At 37.4% G+C, this 15,626-nt stretch overlaps 3 protein-coding genes across 3 annotated transcripts; 1 reads left to right on the top strand and 2 right to left on the bottom strand.

Moving 5' to 3' along the window:
• Positions 1-5,386: 5,386 nt before the first annotated feature.
• Positions 5,387-9,410, bottom strand: LOC103432855 (uncharacterized). The gene is made up of 4 exons (XM_008371062.4): positions 8,693-9,410; positions 7,735-8,220; positions 6,268-6,780; positions 5,387-5,793 (listed from the first exon to the last, which is right to left on the bottom strand). The coding sequence occupies exons 1-4, from the start codon at positions 9,227-9,229 to the stop codon at positions 5,710-5,712; spliced, it is 1,620 nt and encodes a 539-aa protein (XP_008369284.2). The 5' UTR covers positions 9,230-9,410; the 3' UTR covers positions 5,387-5,709.
• Positions 9,411-10,690: 1,280 nt separating this feature from the next.
• Positions 10,691-13,339, top strand: LOC103432857 (uncharacterized). The gene is made up of 5 exons (XM_008371063.4): positions 10,691-10,847; positions 10,933-11,077; positions 11,240-11,397; positions 11,947-12,031; positions 12,124-13,339. The coding sequence occupies exons 1-5, from the start codon at positions 10,765-10,767 to the stop codon at positions 13,192-13,194; spliced, it is 1,542 nt and encodes a 513-aa protein (XP_008369285.1). The 5' UTR covers positions 10,691-10,764; the 3' UTR covers positions 13,195-13,339.
• A 388-nt stretch (positions 13,340-13,727) lies between these two features.
• Positions 13,728-14,258, bottom strand: LOC103432858 (non-classical arabinogalactan protein 30). Its single transcript, XM_008371064.4, has one exon. The coding sequence runs from the start codon at positions 14,256-14,258 to the stop codon at positions 13,728-13,730; it is 531 nt and encodes a 176-aa protein (XP_008369286.1).
• Between the last annotated feature and the right edge of the window lie 1,368 nt (positions 14,259-15,626).

A 15,626-nucleotide genomic window follows, 5' to 3' on the forward strand; every position in this document is an offset into this window, starting at 1 on the left:
ATCTTTTTTTTCTTTGGCAATTAAGGGATCAATTTTAACATTTTAGATTCAGATTACTGTTACTGTTTCCTGTTTGTAACGTTGTCATGTCGATTAAGAGCTAAACATATACCACATGGGAAACTAGTAGTCAACTTTGAGTTGAAAAGAAACAGTGATTTGCACGCGACCTGTGAAGCAATGAGAATCCTGTGGTTGTACGTAGCTTTATAAAAAAAGATGTTTAGGTCGTCTGCTCGTGACTTGTGTTTGGAAGAAAGGATACCCCTACCTCATTTACATGCATTAACATTTAACACAGACACAAATATATATACTGTTATACACACACATACATATGAGTTGGCAATCATGGAATCGCCTGCCTTAGGTTTGGTCATTAATTTAAATCCTGTTGCAGAAATGTTGGATAAACCAGTTTGCGCTTAATACTATTTCGACTTTCTTGCGTTCAAGTTTGAATCTCTTTTCTCGTAACTTAGTAGAATAGTGAATCATCAAAACAAAAAATATAAAATCCTGCTAGCTAGCCCTTTCATATGCTCACTAGTCACCAGATTAGCAAATTTATATTAATATTAGAAAAACGCCACTGTCATTTTGCCAATGAATCATGGGTATATATTTGTCCTCACTGAAAGATCAGTTCCAAGTAATTAAACAATCATTTGGGAATGCTCTAGAATTTGGAATTCATGCATTACTGGCATCCAACGAACTAAAATTATTATTATTAGGATTTTAAATTATTAAACGAATCATTCTTAATTAATTATAGAAAATACTTGCATCTTCTTATGGAGAGCATGTACATATTCCACAATTTATGAACAACATATCCTCAACGTATAAATTATATAAATGCATGGATGATTCTTCATGAACATAATATTTGGTACTTACACCATCGATTTGTTTTATACATTTGAATGTATAAACGATCTTAAAATAAAAATTAAATTTTTATTAGATTCGAAATTTTTTATAGAAATAATTTTCAAAATAAAAATAAAAATAAAAAATTTATTATAAAATTATATGGTAAAAGATACGTTATTTTGCAAAGAGAGGATGAAAGTACCATCGATTATAATTAGGAATTTAGTTATAAATTTAGAACTTTCAGAACCTTTTAAGAACACCATTATATATTATGTTCAAAAAAAAGAAAAAAAAAGGAACACCGTTATATATAAGGCCGGCATGCGCGAGCAATATTGACCTTAAATATTTGAGCTTAAACCAAATATTCTAGCCTCGTGTAACTTGTAACCCTCATTAATGCAAAGCTTATATAATGCTGAATCTGCACGATATATATATATATATATATATCATCATCATCATCATGAAAATATGTAACCACTAAAGACTAAAGTCCTTCGCTCATCACAGGCATCCTGAGAGAAATCACAGCCGTCAAAGAAATGCTAGTTATGCCTCTTCAAAAAGTTCATCCACCATCACAGTCGTTTACTTTAAAAGAATTAAAGACGAGGAAAAGTAAGAAATGGTACTTAATCACGACCTGGATATATGATACTTTCTTCTAACGGCATCATTTTGTTATACAAATGCCATATTTGAAGTGGTTTAATCTCTTTCTCAACCTTTAAAGATTCTAGAAAAACTCAATCTATTTAGAGACATTTAGTCATTTATATGTGTCAAATAAATTGACAATTATCATAGCATTTTCACAATAAATCGTCAATTTTTTATTCATATAGATTACTAAATCGAATAAATTTTTATAAAAATGATTTTACATTGTTGAGAATGAATCCCACATCTTGAGAGATCTTGCCTAAGCTTATAAAAGGTTAGACTACTCATATTGTCAATTAGTTTTATGGTGGAATCCTAACTTTCTTCATGGTATCAGAGCAGGTTGTCCCACGTGTGAAGCCAAATAGCCACACACGCTCCAGGTGTTAGGCTTGAAAATTCATCACACGTGAGAGAGCGTCTTGAGAATGAATCACACATTGATGAGATGATGGACCTTGCATAGGATTATAAGTAAGTTGGGCTACAACTCATATTGCCAATTGGTTTTATGTTGGAACCTCAACTTTCTTCATGGTATTAGACGCGTGTGGCTGTTTGGTTACCATGAAGAAGTTGAGGTTTCACTATAAAACAAATTGGCAATGTAAGTAGTGGCTTATAATCACATGCAAGTCCCTCTTTTCATCAAAATATGTGAAATTCATTAATTCTCAACGTACATATACAATAAAAAGAATGAACAGTTCTTAATATGACATTTATGAGATAAAATGATATATAACGTTAAGGAAAATGATGAATTTCCTTCATACTAAGAACGAAGGAAGTATTATCCTTATACATATTGAAAGACAGATGAAGTAATATCACACCATCGTCACAAACTATACATACACAAATATAAAGTTTTGAACAAGAAGATTTATATTAAAAATATTATTATGATGATTTCGAAAGCAAAATTATATATCTTTATTTTTTTTTTCTGCACCTGACATTTACCAGTTACCATTGAGGTTGAGGGTTCTGGTTTCGCCTGTGAAAACTATTAAAATACAGAGGAGGAGAGATTTGTCTGAAAGATTCGACAGCACCCAACACCAACTCTATATGATGAATTATAAGTCAACTCCCATCGGTTTTCTTCTTCTTTTTTTCTTTTTCAATTTAGTTATTGCAATTGTTGATTTATTTTTCTTGCATGAAAACTCGTGATCCTGTTTATGCGGATCGATTTGCTTGAAGATGAGGATGTCTGTCTTTTTCCGGTATACCTAATTTATTAATAAGCAATCATCTATGAATCATCATGCATGTATTATTTATATTGCCATTGCGAATGCCATGCCATGCAATGCATATAATATACACACACACACACATATATGTGTGTGTCATAATAAACAACATATGAGAGTAACTATCACCATTGTCATTATATTTACTGCGGTGACAATGATTCTACGTTCAATCGATGGCTTTCAAATTTCAAAAACAAAATTGGAAGAAAAAAATATACAACAGAGACTCTCGCAATTTATTTATTTATTTTTAATAAACGATAAGATAATTTGTCTTAAGTTTAATTAAATTATGGAGAGAGATAAAATTTGACGCATAAATGAGTATAATGTTCTAACTAACTTGTTTAAAATAAAGAGTGGTACAAAAATTAACCTAATTGCTGACACTCTTTTTTATTGATGAGTTCCACGTACAATGGTTGAATCCACCTCTATTAAAGACCATTTTCTTTGACAAATGCTAATGAGACTCTCAAAGTTGGATTCTCCATAGACTCTCTATTACCTCACAGTTTAACGTTAATTCACGTGTTAACATAATAAAACATTGTGCTAAAAACATGATATAGAAGAGAGTTCATAGAGAGCCCCACTTTTTAAGAGTCTCATTAATTAGCATTTCTCTTTGTCTTTTATATAGGTAATAGTTAGTTAATTATCAAGTGTTTATCATTAACATTGTGCATGTTAGGAGGACTAAACTAATTATATTTTAAGCACCTTATTTAGTATTTCTATTGGTCGTATAAAACCTTAATTATTATTACTTCGAATTATATATGCCACACTACCATCCCCCAAATATATATATATATGTATATGCATATGTGTGTGTGTGTCAATACTCACCAAGGTCAGAGGGCTATGTATACCACATATTCTTTAACCAATTAATTATGAGCATGTTGAGTATATTTTGTAAATAAAACGCATGCATGCATCAAAAGGAATAACTTCAAACCTAATGATATTTTAATTAATCTCAAGGTATAATATTTAATCTCCCCTTCATTTCTGCCAATTTGTGAGGCTCACAAAGGCAATATGTTACCCATCGTCAGCAGCGAAGCTAACATGGAGTCATTGGCTGCTCATGACTTCAATAGTCTCATAATTCCAATGTATATTTATATAATATCAGTATATGACACATAACTACGACAAACTGAAAAAACAAGTCAAAACACTAAATTACGATTAGCTACTTCTTTTGTGAAACACTATGTATCGTTATTTGTAGCTTTTCTTCTTTCTTCTACTATTTCCTGTGTGGGACCCTATTGCCCGCAACAAGTGTTCCATAAAATGCCTCAGTCGACAGAAATCGACACAATGCAGCTTACTCGCCAAGTACCCACTAGGAGCTTGACGATACAATCCAATGAAATTATTTTTGCCGAAATTACGACCCCATTGTTATAAAATTCTGACTTCGCCACTGGGTAATACATTATGTATCCTTTGATAGAAATGTGGAGTAACATTCCAAAGAGTTTATAACTCAATTTATTTTTATCATAAGCAAGATTACCGTTTTGAGCCACATTAAGAGGAGAAAAAATAAATATTCGTATCCACCAGGACAAATACACCGCTCAAATTTTCCTACTGAGCACCCAACATATAGTAGCATATATACATGTCCATTTTTCCAAATGAGACTACCACGCTACGACGGAGCAGTCGCATTCAATCCGGAATAAAACTATTAAAAAAGAAAAATATCAGATTCCACGAAGGAACAATTTTACTGGGGGCATTTATATTCATAAGTGCCTTCTAGAGAAGCAATCCCACCTCGGACTTTTTCTGTTTTGTGTTCTTATTGGCTGTTTTCTTTGTCATTAGGTGTGAGACCAAATGTCGAGGAGGGCAAATTCCTGATCCTACCCGATTCTTTTTAGAGTAAATTGTAGCTATGGTTTCTCAATTTTAACTCAATTGGAGCAATGGTCCTTCAACTAAAAATTCATTACCATTGATCCCTCAACTCATCAAAACGTGCAGCTATGGTCCATGAACTAAAAATCCATTATCATTGGTCCCTCAACTTTAATTCAACTGGAGAAATTGTCCCTTAACTTTAACTCAATTGTAGCAATGGTCATTCCAACATAACTTGTTTTGACAAATTTTTTGACATGGTTGACAAAAATGATCATAATTACACACTTTGATAAGTTGTGAGACTCTAATTATATTCTCCATCTAAATGACCTGGAAACCCTAAGCAAACCAAAAAGCAAAAAACACAACTGCAAGATCATCCGGACGGAGGAATTTCCGAAAGGGTGTAGACAAAATTGCCACATGCACATATAAAATGACATCAACTAAAAGAGAAAGTTGCAAGGGGATTGTAGAGCATTTCTGAGTTTGATTCCCCTATAAAAGAAAAACAAAAGGAGAGAGTTGCTCAATCTCCGGCCAAAGGGTTTCGCAGCAATGAAACATAATTTTGGTCCTAAATTGTTTCCGTAGATCGTGACAAGCAACAGAAGACCTAAATGGTCAATTGCAGATTTATATTCAACTTACTTGGGCAAGAAGATATGATTAACATACGGAGGGAAATAAATGAGTATGAAAATATTCATTGGAAATAATAGACAATTTCAGGATTTTCTCAACAGTTTTAATCGCCGTGTTTATATGTTCCAGCACCGGAAATCTCATGTTATTTTTCTTCTTATGTGCATCATCAAAGCACCATGCTTCCTCAAATCTTAGTCTAAAGTTGAAAGTACAAAACGGAAAACTTGTAATTCTGTCTGAACTAAGATTCTAAGAAAATAGGCAGGGCTGTCAATCCAAAAGGTAAAAAGAACTCAGATACCTGACCTCAAGTTTAGCCGGACATCAAATAGCACAAGGAAAAAAAAATTCCCAGATTCTATGACGGAGCAGAGATGCTGAAGCGAAAGCCAGTCTTCCCACGGTCATGCTCAAATTGCTTCAGTATATAGTAGTAGTTGCACTGACAACAAAAAACGAGCTTGTTAAACCCTGAGACAATAGGGATCTTGCTAACCAGACAACCAAATAAAAACTAGGAACCAAACAAATACATGAACTCGGGCAAAACAACACACAAACACAAATGAAAACAGGCATGCATCACATGTATCCCCTTCAGAGGAGTTTAACTGATGAGACTCGAACAAGAACAGATTGTTTACAAGATCCATTTAATCATAACCATTTTCCAAAGATTTCAGAAGCATTCCTGAATCGTAATCACCATGTAATAAAATTAGATTGTTTTCCCAGACACCCAGTATAAAAGCAGATAAGACCATGAAAGAAAAACCCCTTTTGAAGAAAGAGGATCCTTATGCCCATTACTTCATCCAATCTATCTCATACAATACAAATCATGGATGCAAGAAGTATATGTACCATGAATTTCCTATCTCAAAATTTTACATCAAAATCAGATTAAATAGCTAACCTCTAGGCGGAAGAACTTGGTAGGGACAACAATCCCTGCTCCCACAGAACTTCGAAATGACTGAAGGAACTTCGGGGCAGAAAAGTTTCGGAATTCGTTCTCCGTCAATTTCGCCAGATTCCCTGCACCTGCGAAAATATGACCATGCACTCCATGTTGTTTTAACCAGCGAAGTGGAAGGTCAAATGAAATGTCTGCAAATGCAGAAACAGCAAGATCTCCTCCAACAGAATCTCTTCCAGGGGATTCTGAATTCTCCTCATTAGAATTATCTCCGACATGCCTTCTTGGTTCAGTTGGGCCTAGTCCCCTTGTCTTGAATCCCCACACTGTTGTAGGGCCCCCAACAGTGCAAACTGGAGAGAAATCACCACCCAGGAAGAACCGCTCTGGAAGGGATGAGGGCTTGTTCAAGAATCCACTCCCCCATGGAAAAATAACTCCTGCGGAGATCCCAAAATTAAGTGCAGCATGATAAAATCCTAATGGAACCGCATAACGAAGATCGAACTCCTGTAGCATACAGTAAGAGAAGAAAGTTAATAAGCATAATAACTAATAGGTCAAGAGAATAAGTAGAAAGGGGGTAAAAATCAATCTTTAAATTGGTTCTTTACATTATCCACATTTAGCCTTAAATATAAATGATCTGACTTAAAGCAAAAGGCCACATATCCATTGGCATTAAGAAGCTGCTACTTTTCATTACCTTGAATCAAGCTGCAAGATAACAATGCACACAAATTTACTACAGGACAAAGAAAGCTTCATAATACAGATTGTCAGAGTTTGAAATCTCTAATTAGCAAACGATAATATTGGGTTTCTTAATTTCAAAATATAAAGATAAAACACGGTAGAGAATAGAATGGTCTCATTGTTTTTCATTTCATGTTCTGCTTCTATTATGAGTAGCAAAGAGTATCAGTAATATACAAGAAAATGAACAGATTGTATCTGAATAATGTATTAAGTCCGCAACATGGGCTCTTCCAAGATGGCCTACTAGAAAAAAAGGACTGCAGTCATGGTCATCGTTCAAGAATATGAAATAGAAGAACAAACCCATATAAGAAATATTAGAAATAACTCATCATGCAATGACAATTCTGGGAAACATTCTATCATTAATAATCTAAACATGAAAGTATGATTAATAACATTTACAGATCTCTTAAGCAGGTGTTAACCAAAAGATTTAACATGAACGACACATATACGTTAAATTATTTTTTTCCCTTTTCCCTCCTAAGTTTGGCTTAAAAAGAAACTAAAATTTCCATAGTCACATATGAGACAAGAACAACAGTATACAGATACTATAATTCCATCTTTGAACATTTGACCAAAATAACTCCATGACCCAAATATAAGTGAAATAGCAGCGCATATGCCAATTCAAACACAGACAGATAGTGGCTTTAGTAATCAACAGAATCAAAAAAAAGAAGAGAATTTGTACTAAACCTGACGCAAAAACCTCGTGCTTCGATGATCAGGTGCAATGCCACCAATATGACTCGTCGAAACAAATGAGTAACCTCGAGTTGGCCTCAAAGGTGAATTTCTCCTATCAATCTTAAATGTGTATTTGATTGAAGAAAGTAATTCATGGCCGAGCTGCCTTCTTATTGACCTCGAGGCCAATTGTGATGGGTCTGCTAGGGTTCGCCAACCCAGATTGTATGCCAAATCATGGTGTTTTGATGAAATCAGTCCAAGAGAGAGCCCCATCATGCGCTCTTTATAAGAAGAGAATTCCAGCCAATCTTGGGAAAGCAGGAATGCTCGTGCCGTCATTGGAGTAACAAACCCTTTGAACCTAGGCAAAAACAGACCAGCACTTAACTCCGACGTTTGGTTGGGCCCATATGCCAAAGAACTATCCCACAAATCCCCATATCCGAGCAGATTTTTGAACTTCAGTGTTCCTTCAGCAGTCCATGACCTAGCCTACAAAAACATTACACAACTCTGTAAGTCATATATCGGGTACCATGCTTATGCATCTGTTCACATTTACGAAACAAGAGAACACAGCATATTATGGCTTTAAGCTCCCACATTTGCATTCATCACTTAACCCCACCTCCTAGTATTATAATATCATATGATCCTTCGAACGGAAAAACTAGGAGCAGCAGATATGGACAGGTTTTACCAGTATATTGGTTTCGATGTGGGATTTAAAATTTAAAACGAATGCCATCTATTTCACGCCCATCTGTGCAAGTAATTGTACAGCATACGCAGACGAATTTAATTTCAACTCTCTAGTTAATATCATCCAGATTTCCATTTCCTCCAATTTCTCAGCACCAAACAGTCTGTAGTAGTTCTACGTACTAAACCCTAATCTCACCAATTCAGCAAACCAAACCAATATATACAAATATATGAAGCATATAGCAACAAAAAAACGTACCGCCGGCTTCGTGTAAGCACCGATTTCGCCAGAAATCGGGCTCTTAGTTTCGACGACCTCCACAATAACATTGGTAGTTCCAGGCAGCTCCGGCGGGCCAGAATCGAGGGTGATCCGAACCGCATCGAATATTTCAAGCTGCTGAAGCTTCGCATTTGCAATTGCGGCGGCCTCGAGCAGCTCTTGCATGGTGGTGGCCTTCTTAATCCCCGCCAGCTCGGCCTCGATCAAATGCTCCTTCGTCTTCGTGTTGCCCTTGATCAGAACGTCGTGGACCCTCAGATCGACTCGCTCGGTCGACATCCGCTGGACCAGGTTCTCTAGCTTGGACTTCTCCGCGCGCAACCGCGCCTCCTGAGAGAGAGGCTTTCGTGGCAGAGGTGGCTCCTCGTCGTCGTCTTCGTCTTCCTCTTCGTCGATTTCGTCATCCATTTCGTCGGGTTCGGGGTCGCCGTCGACTGTGCCGTCGACATTGGAGGGAGGTTCCTCGTCGCGGTCGTCCTTAGGGTTTTGAGTTTCGGAGTCGGATTTTGCCATAGGGAGAGAGATTAGGGAGAACGGAGGGCGGCGGTTTGGAAAAAGGGGCAAAACGAGCGGCGGCGCTGATGAATTTTGAAGGCCACTCAGCAGTGACTTGCAACAGCGGGTGTGATTGTGTGAGGCCTACTCTCTTTCTGTTGGGCTTTCGCGGGTCGGAATTTTTTTTAACGTTTTATTCTTCTAATTATTTTTTTTTAGATAACTTTAACGAAAAGCTTCAGTATTGTTCATTTTAACGAAAAATCATATTTTTACATTAAAAAGTTAATCATAATACTATTCACTTTATCCTTTATTTTGTCATTATTGTTAAAACTCAAAAATTTTAAACTCTTTTCATTAATTTTAGAAACTAAAGTTACATCTTAATCAAAAGATACATTACGTTACATGATTGAACATTATAAAACGCAATATAAAATATTTTATAAAAACCATCTCAAAAAGAAAATACATAAACTCTCAAAGAGAAAATGGCAAGCTGAAAAAAAAAAAAAAAACTGGTAATGTGGGCTTAATAAAAAAGGAAAACTAATGAAAATGACTTGAAAACTTTGAGTTTTAATGATAAGGACAAAATAAAAGGTAAAGTGAATAGTACCAGGATTGACTTTTTAATGTAAAAATGTGATTTTTCGTTAAAGTGAACAGTACCGGGTGCTTTTCGTTAAAGTTCCCTAATAAAAAACCTCCCAAGAAAACTACCTAGAACAAAACTTCGAAATAGAAAAACAAAGCTTAACACACACTTGACCAACAAATACGAATCAATGTAATAGCGTAAACCACCTCACCACCTATGCAATCGTATATTATATGAGTCGAGCTTCATTACCTTATTATTTGTTTCGGTCGTAAGCGATACTCTTTCTAGTTATTAAAACTATGTCATATGTCAATGGAATATTAACTTTAGCTGTCAACTCATATTACAAGACGTAAATTAATAATTTCAAGTAGCAAGTAATTGTTATGTTCCAAAGTGTCTCTCACAAAGTCCAACTCTATTTAAATTGGACCTCAGCCTCAAGTAGGCCTGGGCAAAAAATACCGAGAACCGAACCGAACCCAATCGGTTTGGTTTTTTTTCCGGTTCATTTGGTATCGGTACAAAATTGGTTCAGTTTGGTGCTTAGTCAGTTCAATTTCGGTTTCGGTTTCGATTCTATGTTCAGTATCGAATCAATTTTAGGCCAAAAACTGATTTGGGCTTTTTTTTTTTTTTTTAACAAAATTGAAAAACAGGCCTTGTTCCTTAAAGGCCCAGAATCGAACCAAACCCAACCTATAAGTTTCGGTATTAAGTTGGTACAACTATTCATACCGTACCGAAATTTTGCTACGGGTTCGGTTTTGGTACCATCCCAGTACCGAACCGTGCCAGGGCTAGCCTCAAGCCCACCAAAACCAACTAAGGACTGGGCTTTCCACTGGTCCATTTGCTGGGTCCCTGCAAGCAAGGGCTCCTTTTTTCAAAAATTCAAACAAAACCTCCCTCCTCCTCCTCCTCCATCTCCACCACCACTATCACCATGTCCAACAATGATCTTTTCACCTCCCTAATCTCCGACGTCAAAACCTACTCCGGCAAAGACCCTCTTCTACCATGGCTAAGGTACCCTCTCGCCACCTCCATCTCTTCCTCGCTATCAGTTACCATTCTACTGTTTAACCCATTCGATTTCACATTGTGGTTGCAGAGGGATTCGAAAAATGAACGACTCACTCCCGCCTCACACTCTGAAGGAGAAGCTCCCTCGCTTCTTGCAGAAGTGTGCGCAGACGTTCGAGTCCGATCGACGATACCGAAATGATTTGCGCTACATTCGAGTTTGGTTAAAGTTGGTAACTTTCCAACCCCTTTCTTTGTGATCGAGAGTTTCTTCTGGGTATTTTGGATTTTTACTGATTCTTAGATACTGTTTGGTTACTGGGAAAATTGAAGTTGAGAAGTGTAAGGGGTTCGATTTGGGTTTTTCCAATTTTTGATGTTTGTTTTGTGGGTAGATGGATTTTGTCGAGGATCCGAGAGCTCTGTTGAGAACAATGGAGGCGAATCAAATCGGGACAAAGCACTCTTTGTTCTACCAGGCATATGCTCTGTACTATGAAAAGAACAAGAAATTTGAGGAAGCCGAGAAGATGTACCACTTGGGAGTGCAAAAGTAAGTGTTTAGACTTCAGCATTTGTTTTCATTGAATGTCTAGTGGTGCTATCAACGTATAGGGGAATTAAACCTTGTACCGAATTCGTTAGTGTTTGCTAGCTTGGATATGTTGTTTTGCTAATATGTAGGTTAGATGCCAACCTATTCATATGTATTGTACAAGTCTGGATTCGGGCTATAAGTGGCAGTAATTTGAATGCTCCAACCTCTAGTGGAGTGAGGGGACTTGTAACTTAAGCAGTTAAGAGCGTTTAACCTTGCATTAGAGGTCTTGCCTTCAAATTGCCCCCTTCCAAAATTGTTTGTATCAAAGTTTAGTGTATCGAGCTAAAGTACGTTATCAATGAAACTGGACACATTTTCTTTTCCAAGTTTGTTGAACATGGATATAGTGCCTTTTCGTAAATCAGTTGCCTTCTTTGATGTAATGGTTTGAATTGGACTACAAACTCTTAAAATTGCAATAGCTACTATAAGGGTTTCTGTGTATGTACATTTCTGAAAATTGAATTGCTGCTACATTACATCTTATTAACTTCCGAACAGCCTTGCAGAGCCCATTGGAGCGTTAGAGAAGTCGTACGAGCAGTTCCTTCAACGGATGGAGAGACACAGGAGACACAGAAACCAGGTAGTTTATTAATCTTCTTGTTGGTGTATGGGGATTGTAGTTTGTGTTGTTAGCACTCCTTTTAACTTTAGAAAACTGTTATGCATTGCCAGGAAAAGAGGACCTTGAAAAGGCCTCTGTCAGATAAGACTATCCCTCCAAATGGAGAAAGGAACAAAGAAAATGCCTGCAGGATCGGCCCCAGGCCTATAGAATCCCAACATGTTCCGTCTAGAAGTGAGCATCAAGTGACTTCTGGAAGAGGGTCAGAGGAACTGAAAATGTTTGGCGGCGATGATACAGTTGTGGTGAAGTTTGTAGACACTGCCATTGTTGGGAAGTCTGAAGCGGAAGATGCGTGTCACCATGGATTGGTGGATCCTACTATAAACATGAAAGAGGCCATGAGCGCCATCAATGACATGTTTCGAGAGCCTATAGAGGCGGCTCCCATTAGCAGAAGATCTCGACAATCCCAACCGAAGAACAATACTGTGGACAGTGGATTCCAAGTATTTGTTGATGACAACTTAGATAATGGAGGGAAATCCGAAAATATTAAGGGAGAATTGAGTAGAACTGCTACCCACCAGTCTCACCAAGAACCTTTAAACATTTTCATTGATGATGATGATAATGACGACAAAGATAGCCCTGATCAGAGTGACATCGGAAATCCGACAGATGATTCTACCTCACCTGCTTCACATGGAAATGTATTCGTGTTTCCAAATCCAAAAGATTTTCCGGGTGAAAGTTCCGGTGATTTGGCTGTTGAAGGCTCATCTCAACCGAGGTTCAGGGAGGATACAATGGTTTGTAGGTTTGTTGGGGCCACCATTTCGGATGAGCCAGAGGAGGTCGAAAATGCTTGCCACCATGGTTTGGTAGACCCTACAATCAACTTAAAGGAAGCCATGGATGATATCAATAACATGTTTGGGAAGCCAATGGAATTTGTAAGAAAGAGGAGAGTGAAAAACCAGGAAAGAGGACTTGATAGGAAAGAAGATTTTGGTGGGTTTTCTATACTTCCTGATGATAACTTGAACCAGAAGCAAGAGCAGAAAATGCCTGATTTACCGCAGAGATCAAGAGATTCAGATTTGTTCGAGGCCACTGTAACAACAAAGGAGGCCATGGATGAGATCAATAAGATGTTTGGAATGCCCCTGGACTTCTAGGAAGAATTCCAACTGCTAAGTGTGTGCGTGCTGCAGATTTTCGGGTTTGTTGTTGTAGGGAATGTATTGAGCTGTGTTGCTTTACTTCCTCATTCATCCATTGTACTTGAATTTTGGAAATCTTAAAGTAAACAGATTTGTGCTATCCTACTTTCCAATTTTAGTTTGATCTATCTATTTGTGCCTACAATCATGCATTTTGTCCCCTATTTTCTACAGATTCCAAAAAATGAGAACTTTCGGGCACTTGGGAAATCTAGGAAGCCACGATGACGATATCTTAAGTCAATCACTCACTGTCAGGTGCTTTAACTTTCCCACATCCCATAGTTTATCTTACAAAGAACGGATAAAGAAATAAATGAAACATGTCATTCCATCACTTTGCAGTACAAAACCAGTTTATTCAAGAAACAAAACAAATTTTCAGACACCGTAACATTTTCAAAACAAATTGAAAAAAAATGGAAAACAGAAGTAGCAAAGGTTAACTTTAGGATGAAAATTAATCAGTGAAAACCCGGTGTTCCGAATCAAGAGTGAGTAGTAGGGCAATAAGAAGGACGGAAAGCCAGAGGCCCTGCAGCATACACAACAGCCTCATAGTTCCTCCCCCACAACCTCTTGTCCTCGTAACGAAGCGGGGCGCCATAGAGCCCGTAATTCACATTGGTGAGCTCACTGCACTTTGCCAGGGGAGAAGAAACAAGCTTCACCTTGCATCCATGGAGTGGATGGTCCAAAAGATGTTGTGCAACTTTAAACCCTTCAAGCTGTGCGTAGAAGTAGCCTTTAACGTCCGCCACAAAAGACTTGTAGAAGCTGACTTGGCCCTTGTGGTTCTTGCAGATGACGCTGATTTTCGCCGAAGGAATCGGCTCGGCCCCGGCCAAGGACGATGTTCCGTAGCGGTCACAGCTCTGGCAGTACACCACGCCTTCCACCACCACTTTCTCCGGTTGCTCGGGGGTTTCCGGGGAGTAGTCGCTGGCGGTTGCGGATGGGAAGGAGAGGGAGATGAGGAGGAGCGAGGAGATGAAGATTATGAAGCTCCTGCTTGCCATTTCTTGGGGGTTAGGGAAAGGACTGCAGGAGCTTATTTTAAAAGTGCTTAGCAGAAAAGCCGGGTTGGATGAAGAGCGATTGGATGGGATGGTATTTATAGGTTATTGGTTTATATGGCATATTTGACGACACAAGCTAATCTTGTCGGACGTGGGAGCTACTAAGTTGCATGCCAACTGCCACTACGTGAAGGCCATTAGCCCAATACTAAATCTTTCCTATTTCTATGGTTTCTTATTTGGGTATTAAACCTTTTTTTTAGGTAAAAATGTATTTAGTTTAATGAGAGGCATCAGTAACCCCAGAGACTTCTAGAACCATACAAAAGAGCGTTTCTAGCTTGATGAGGAATACAACCATATTAAATACGTTAAAATCTCAACTTCATACAAAATTTTAATTAAAATGGATATGAAAGGATCCTAAATTAATAATAAATCGTAATTTAACTGGTTTAACCCATTGAGAATTTCATTTTTTTGGTTAAAAGTTCAATACTAGCTTTGTTCATGTATAATTCTTTTTAGGGTCATTTTGATTCTGGTCCCTAATCAACCTAATTGTTAGACTGAAATCTTGTTTGTTTAAATATTTTGATCAAGGTCTTTAACATCATTTAAGATATTTAACTCATGCATTTATGATTTAATGTCCCCCAAATTATGAAATTTAAACAAATTCAAAAATATTTTTAAAATATAATAAATATTAGAGTAATATTGTTCTTCACAAATTATCAACATATTAGAGTAATACTTAAAAATAAATATTAGAGTAATATTGTTCTTCACAAAATTATAGCAAGAAAATAATGTACCCACATAATTATCAACATATTTTTTAAAATAACTACTGATATATTTAAAAACATAAAATAAATACATATGATTAGCATGGGTACATTTAGCAAAATTAAAAATGGGTACAAATAAATTAAAAAATATGGGTACAAATACAAATAATGTCACATCCCCGCCCAGGCTCATTCCACCACCGTAGCATAATATTGTTCGCTTTGGGCTTACCATTCCCTCACAGTTTTGTTTTTGGGAACTCACGAGCAACTTCCCAGTGGGTCACCCATCCTGGGAGTGCTCTGGCCTCCTTCTCGCTTAACTTCGGAGTTCCGACGGAATCCAAAGTCAGTGAGCTCCCAAAAGGCCTCGTGCTAGGTAGGGATGGGAATATACATTTAAGGATCACTCCCCATGGGTGATGTGGGATGTCACAATCCACCCCCTTAGGGGCCCGACGTTCTCGTCAGCACATTTCCGGCCAAGGATTGGCTCTGATACCATTTGTCACATCCCGGCCTGGGTCCATCACATCCCGGGACTGCTCCATCACCATAGCACGATATTGTTCAC

Source organism: Malus domestica, chromosome 07 (assembly GCF_042453785.1).
Source record: "Malus domestica chromosome 07, GDT2T_hap1".
Classification (NCBI taxonomy): domain Eukaryota; kingdom Viridiplantae; phylum Streptophyta; class Magnoliopsida; order Rosales; family Rosaceae; genus Malus; species Malus domestica.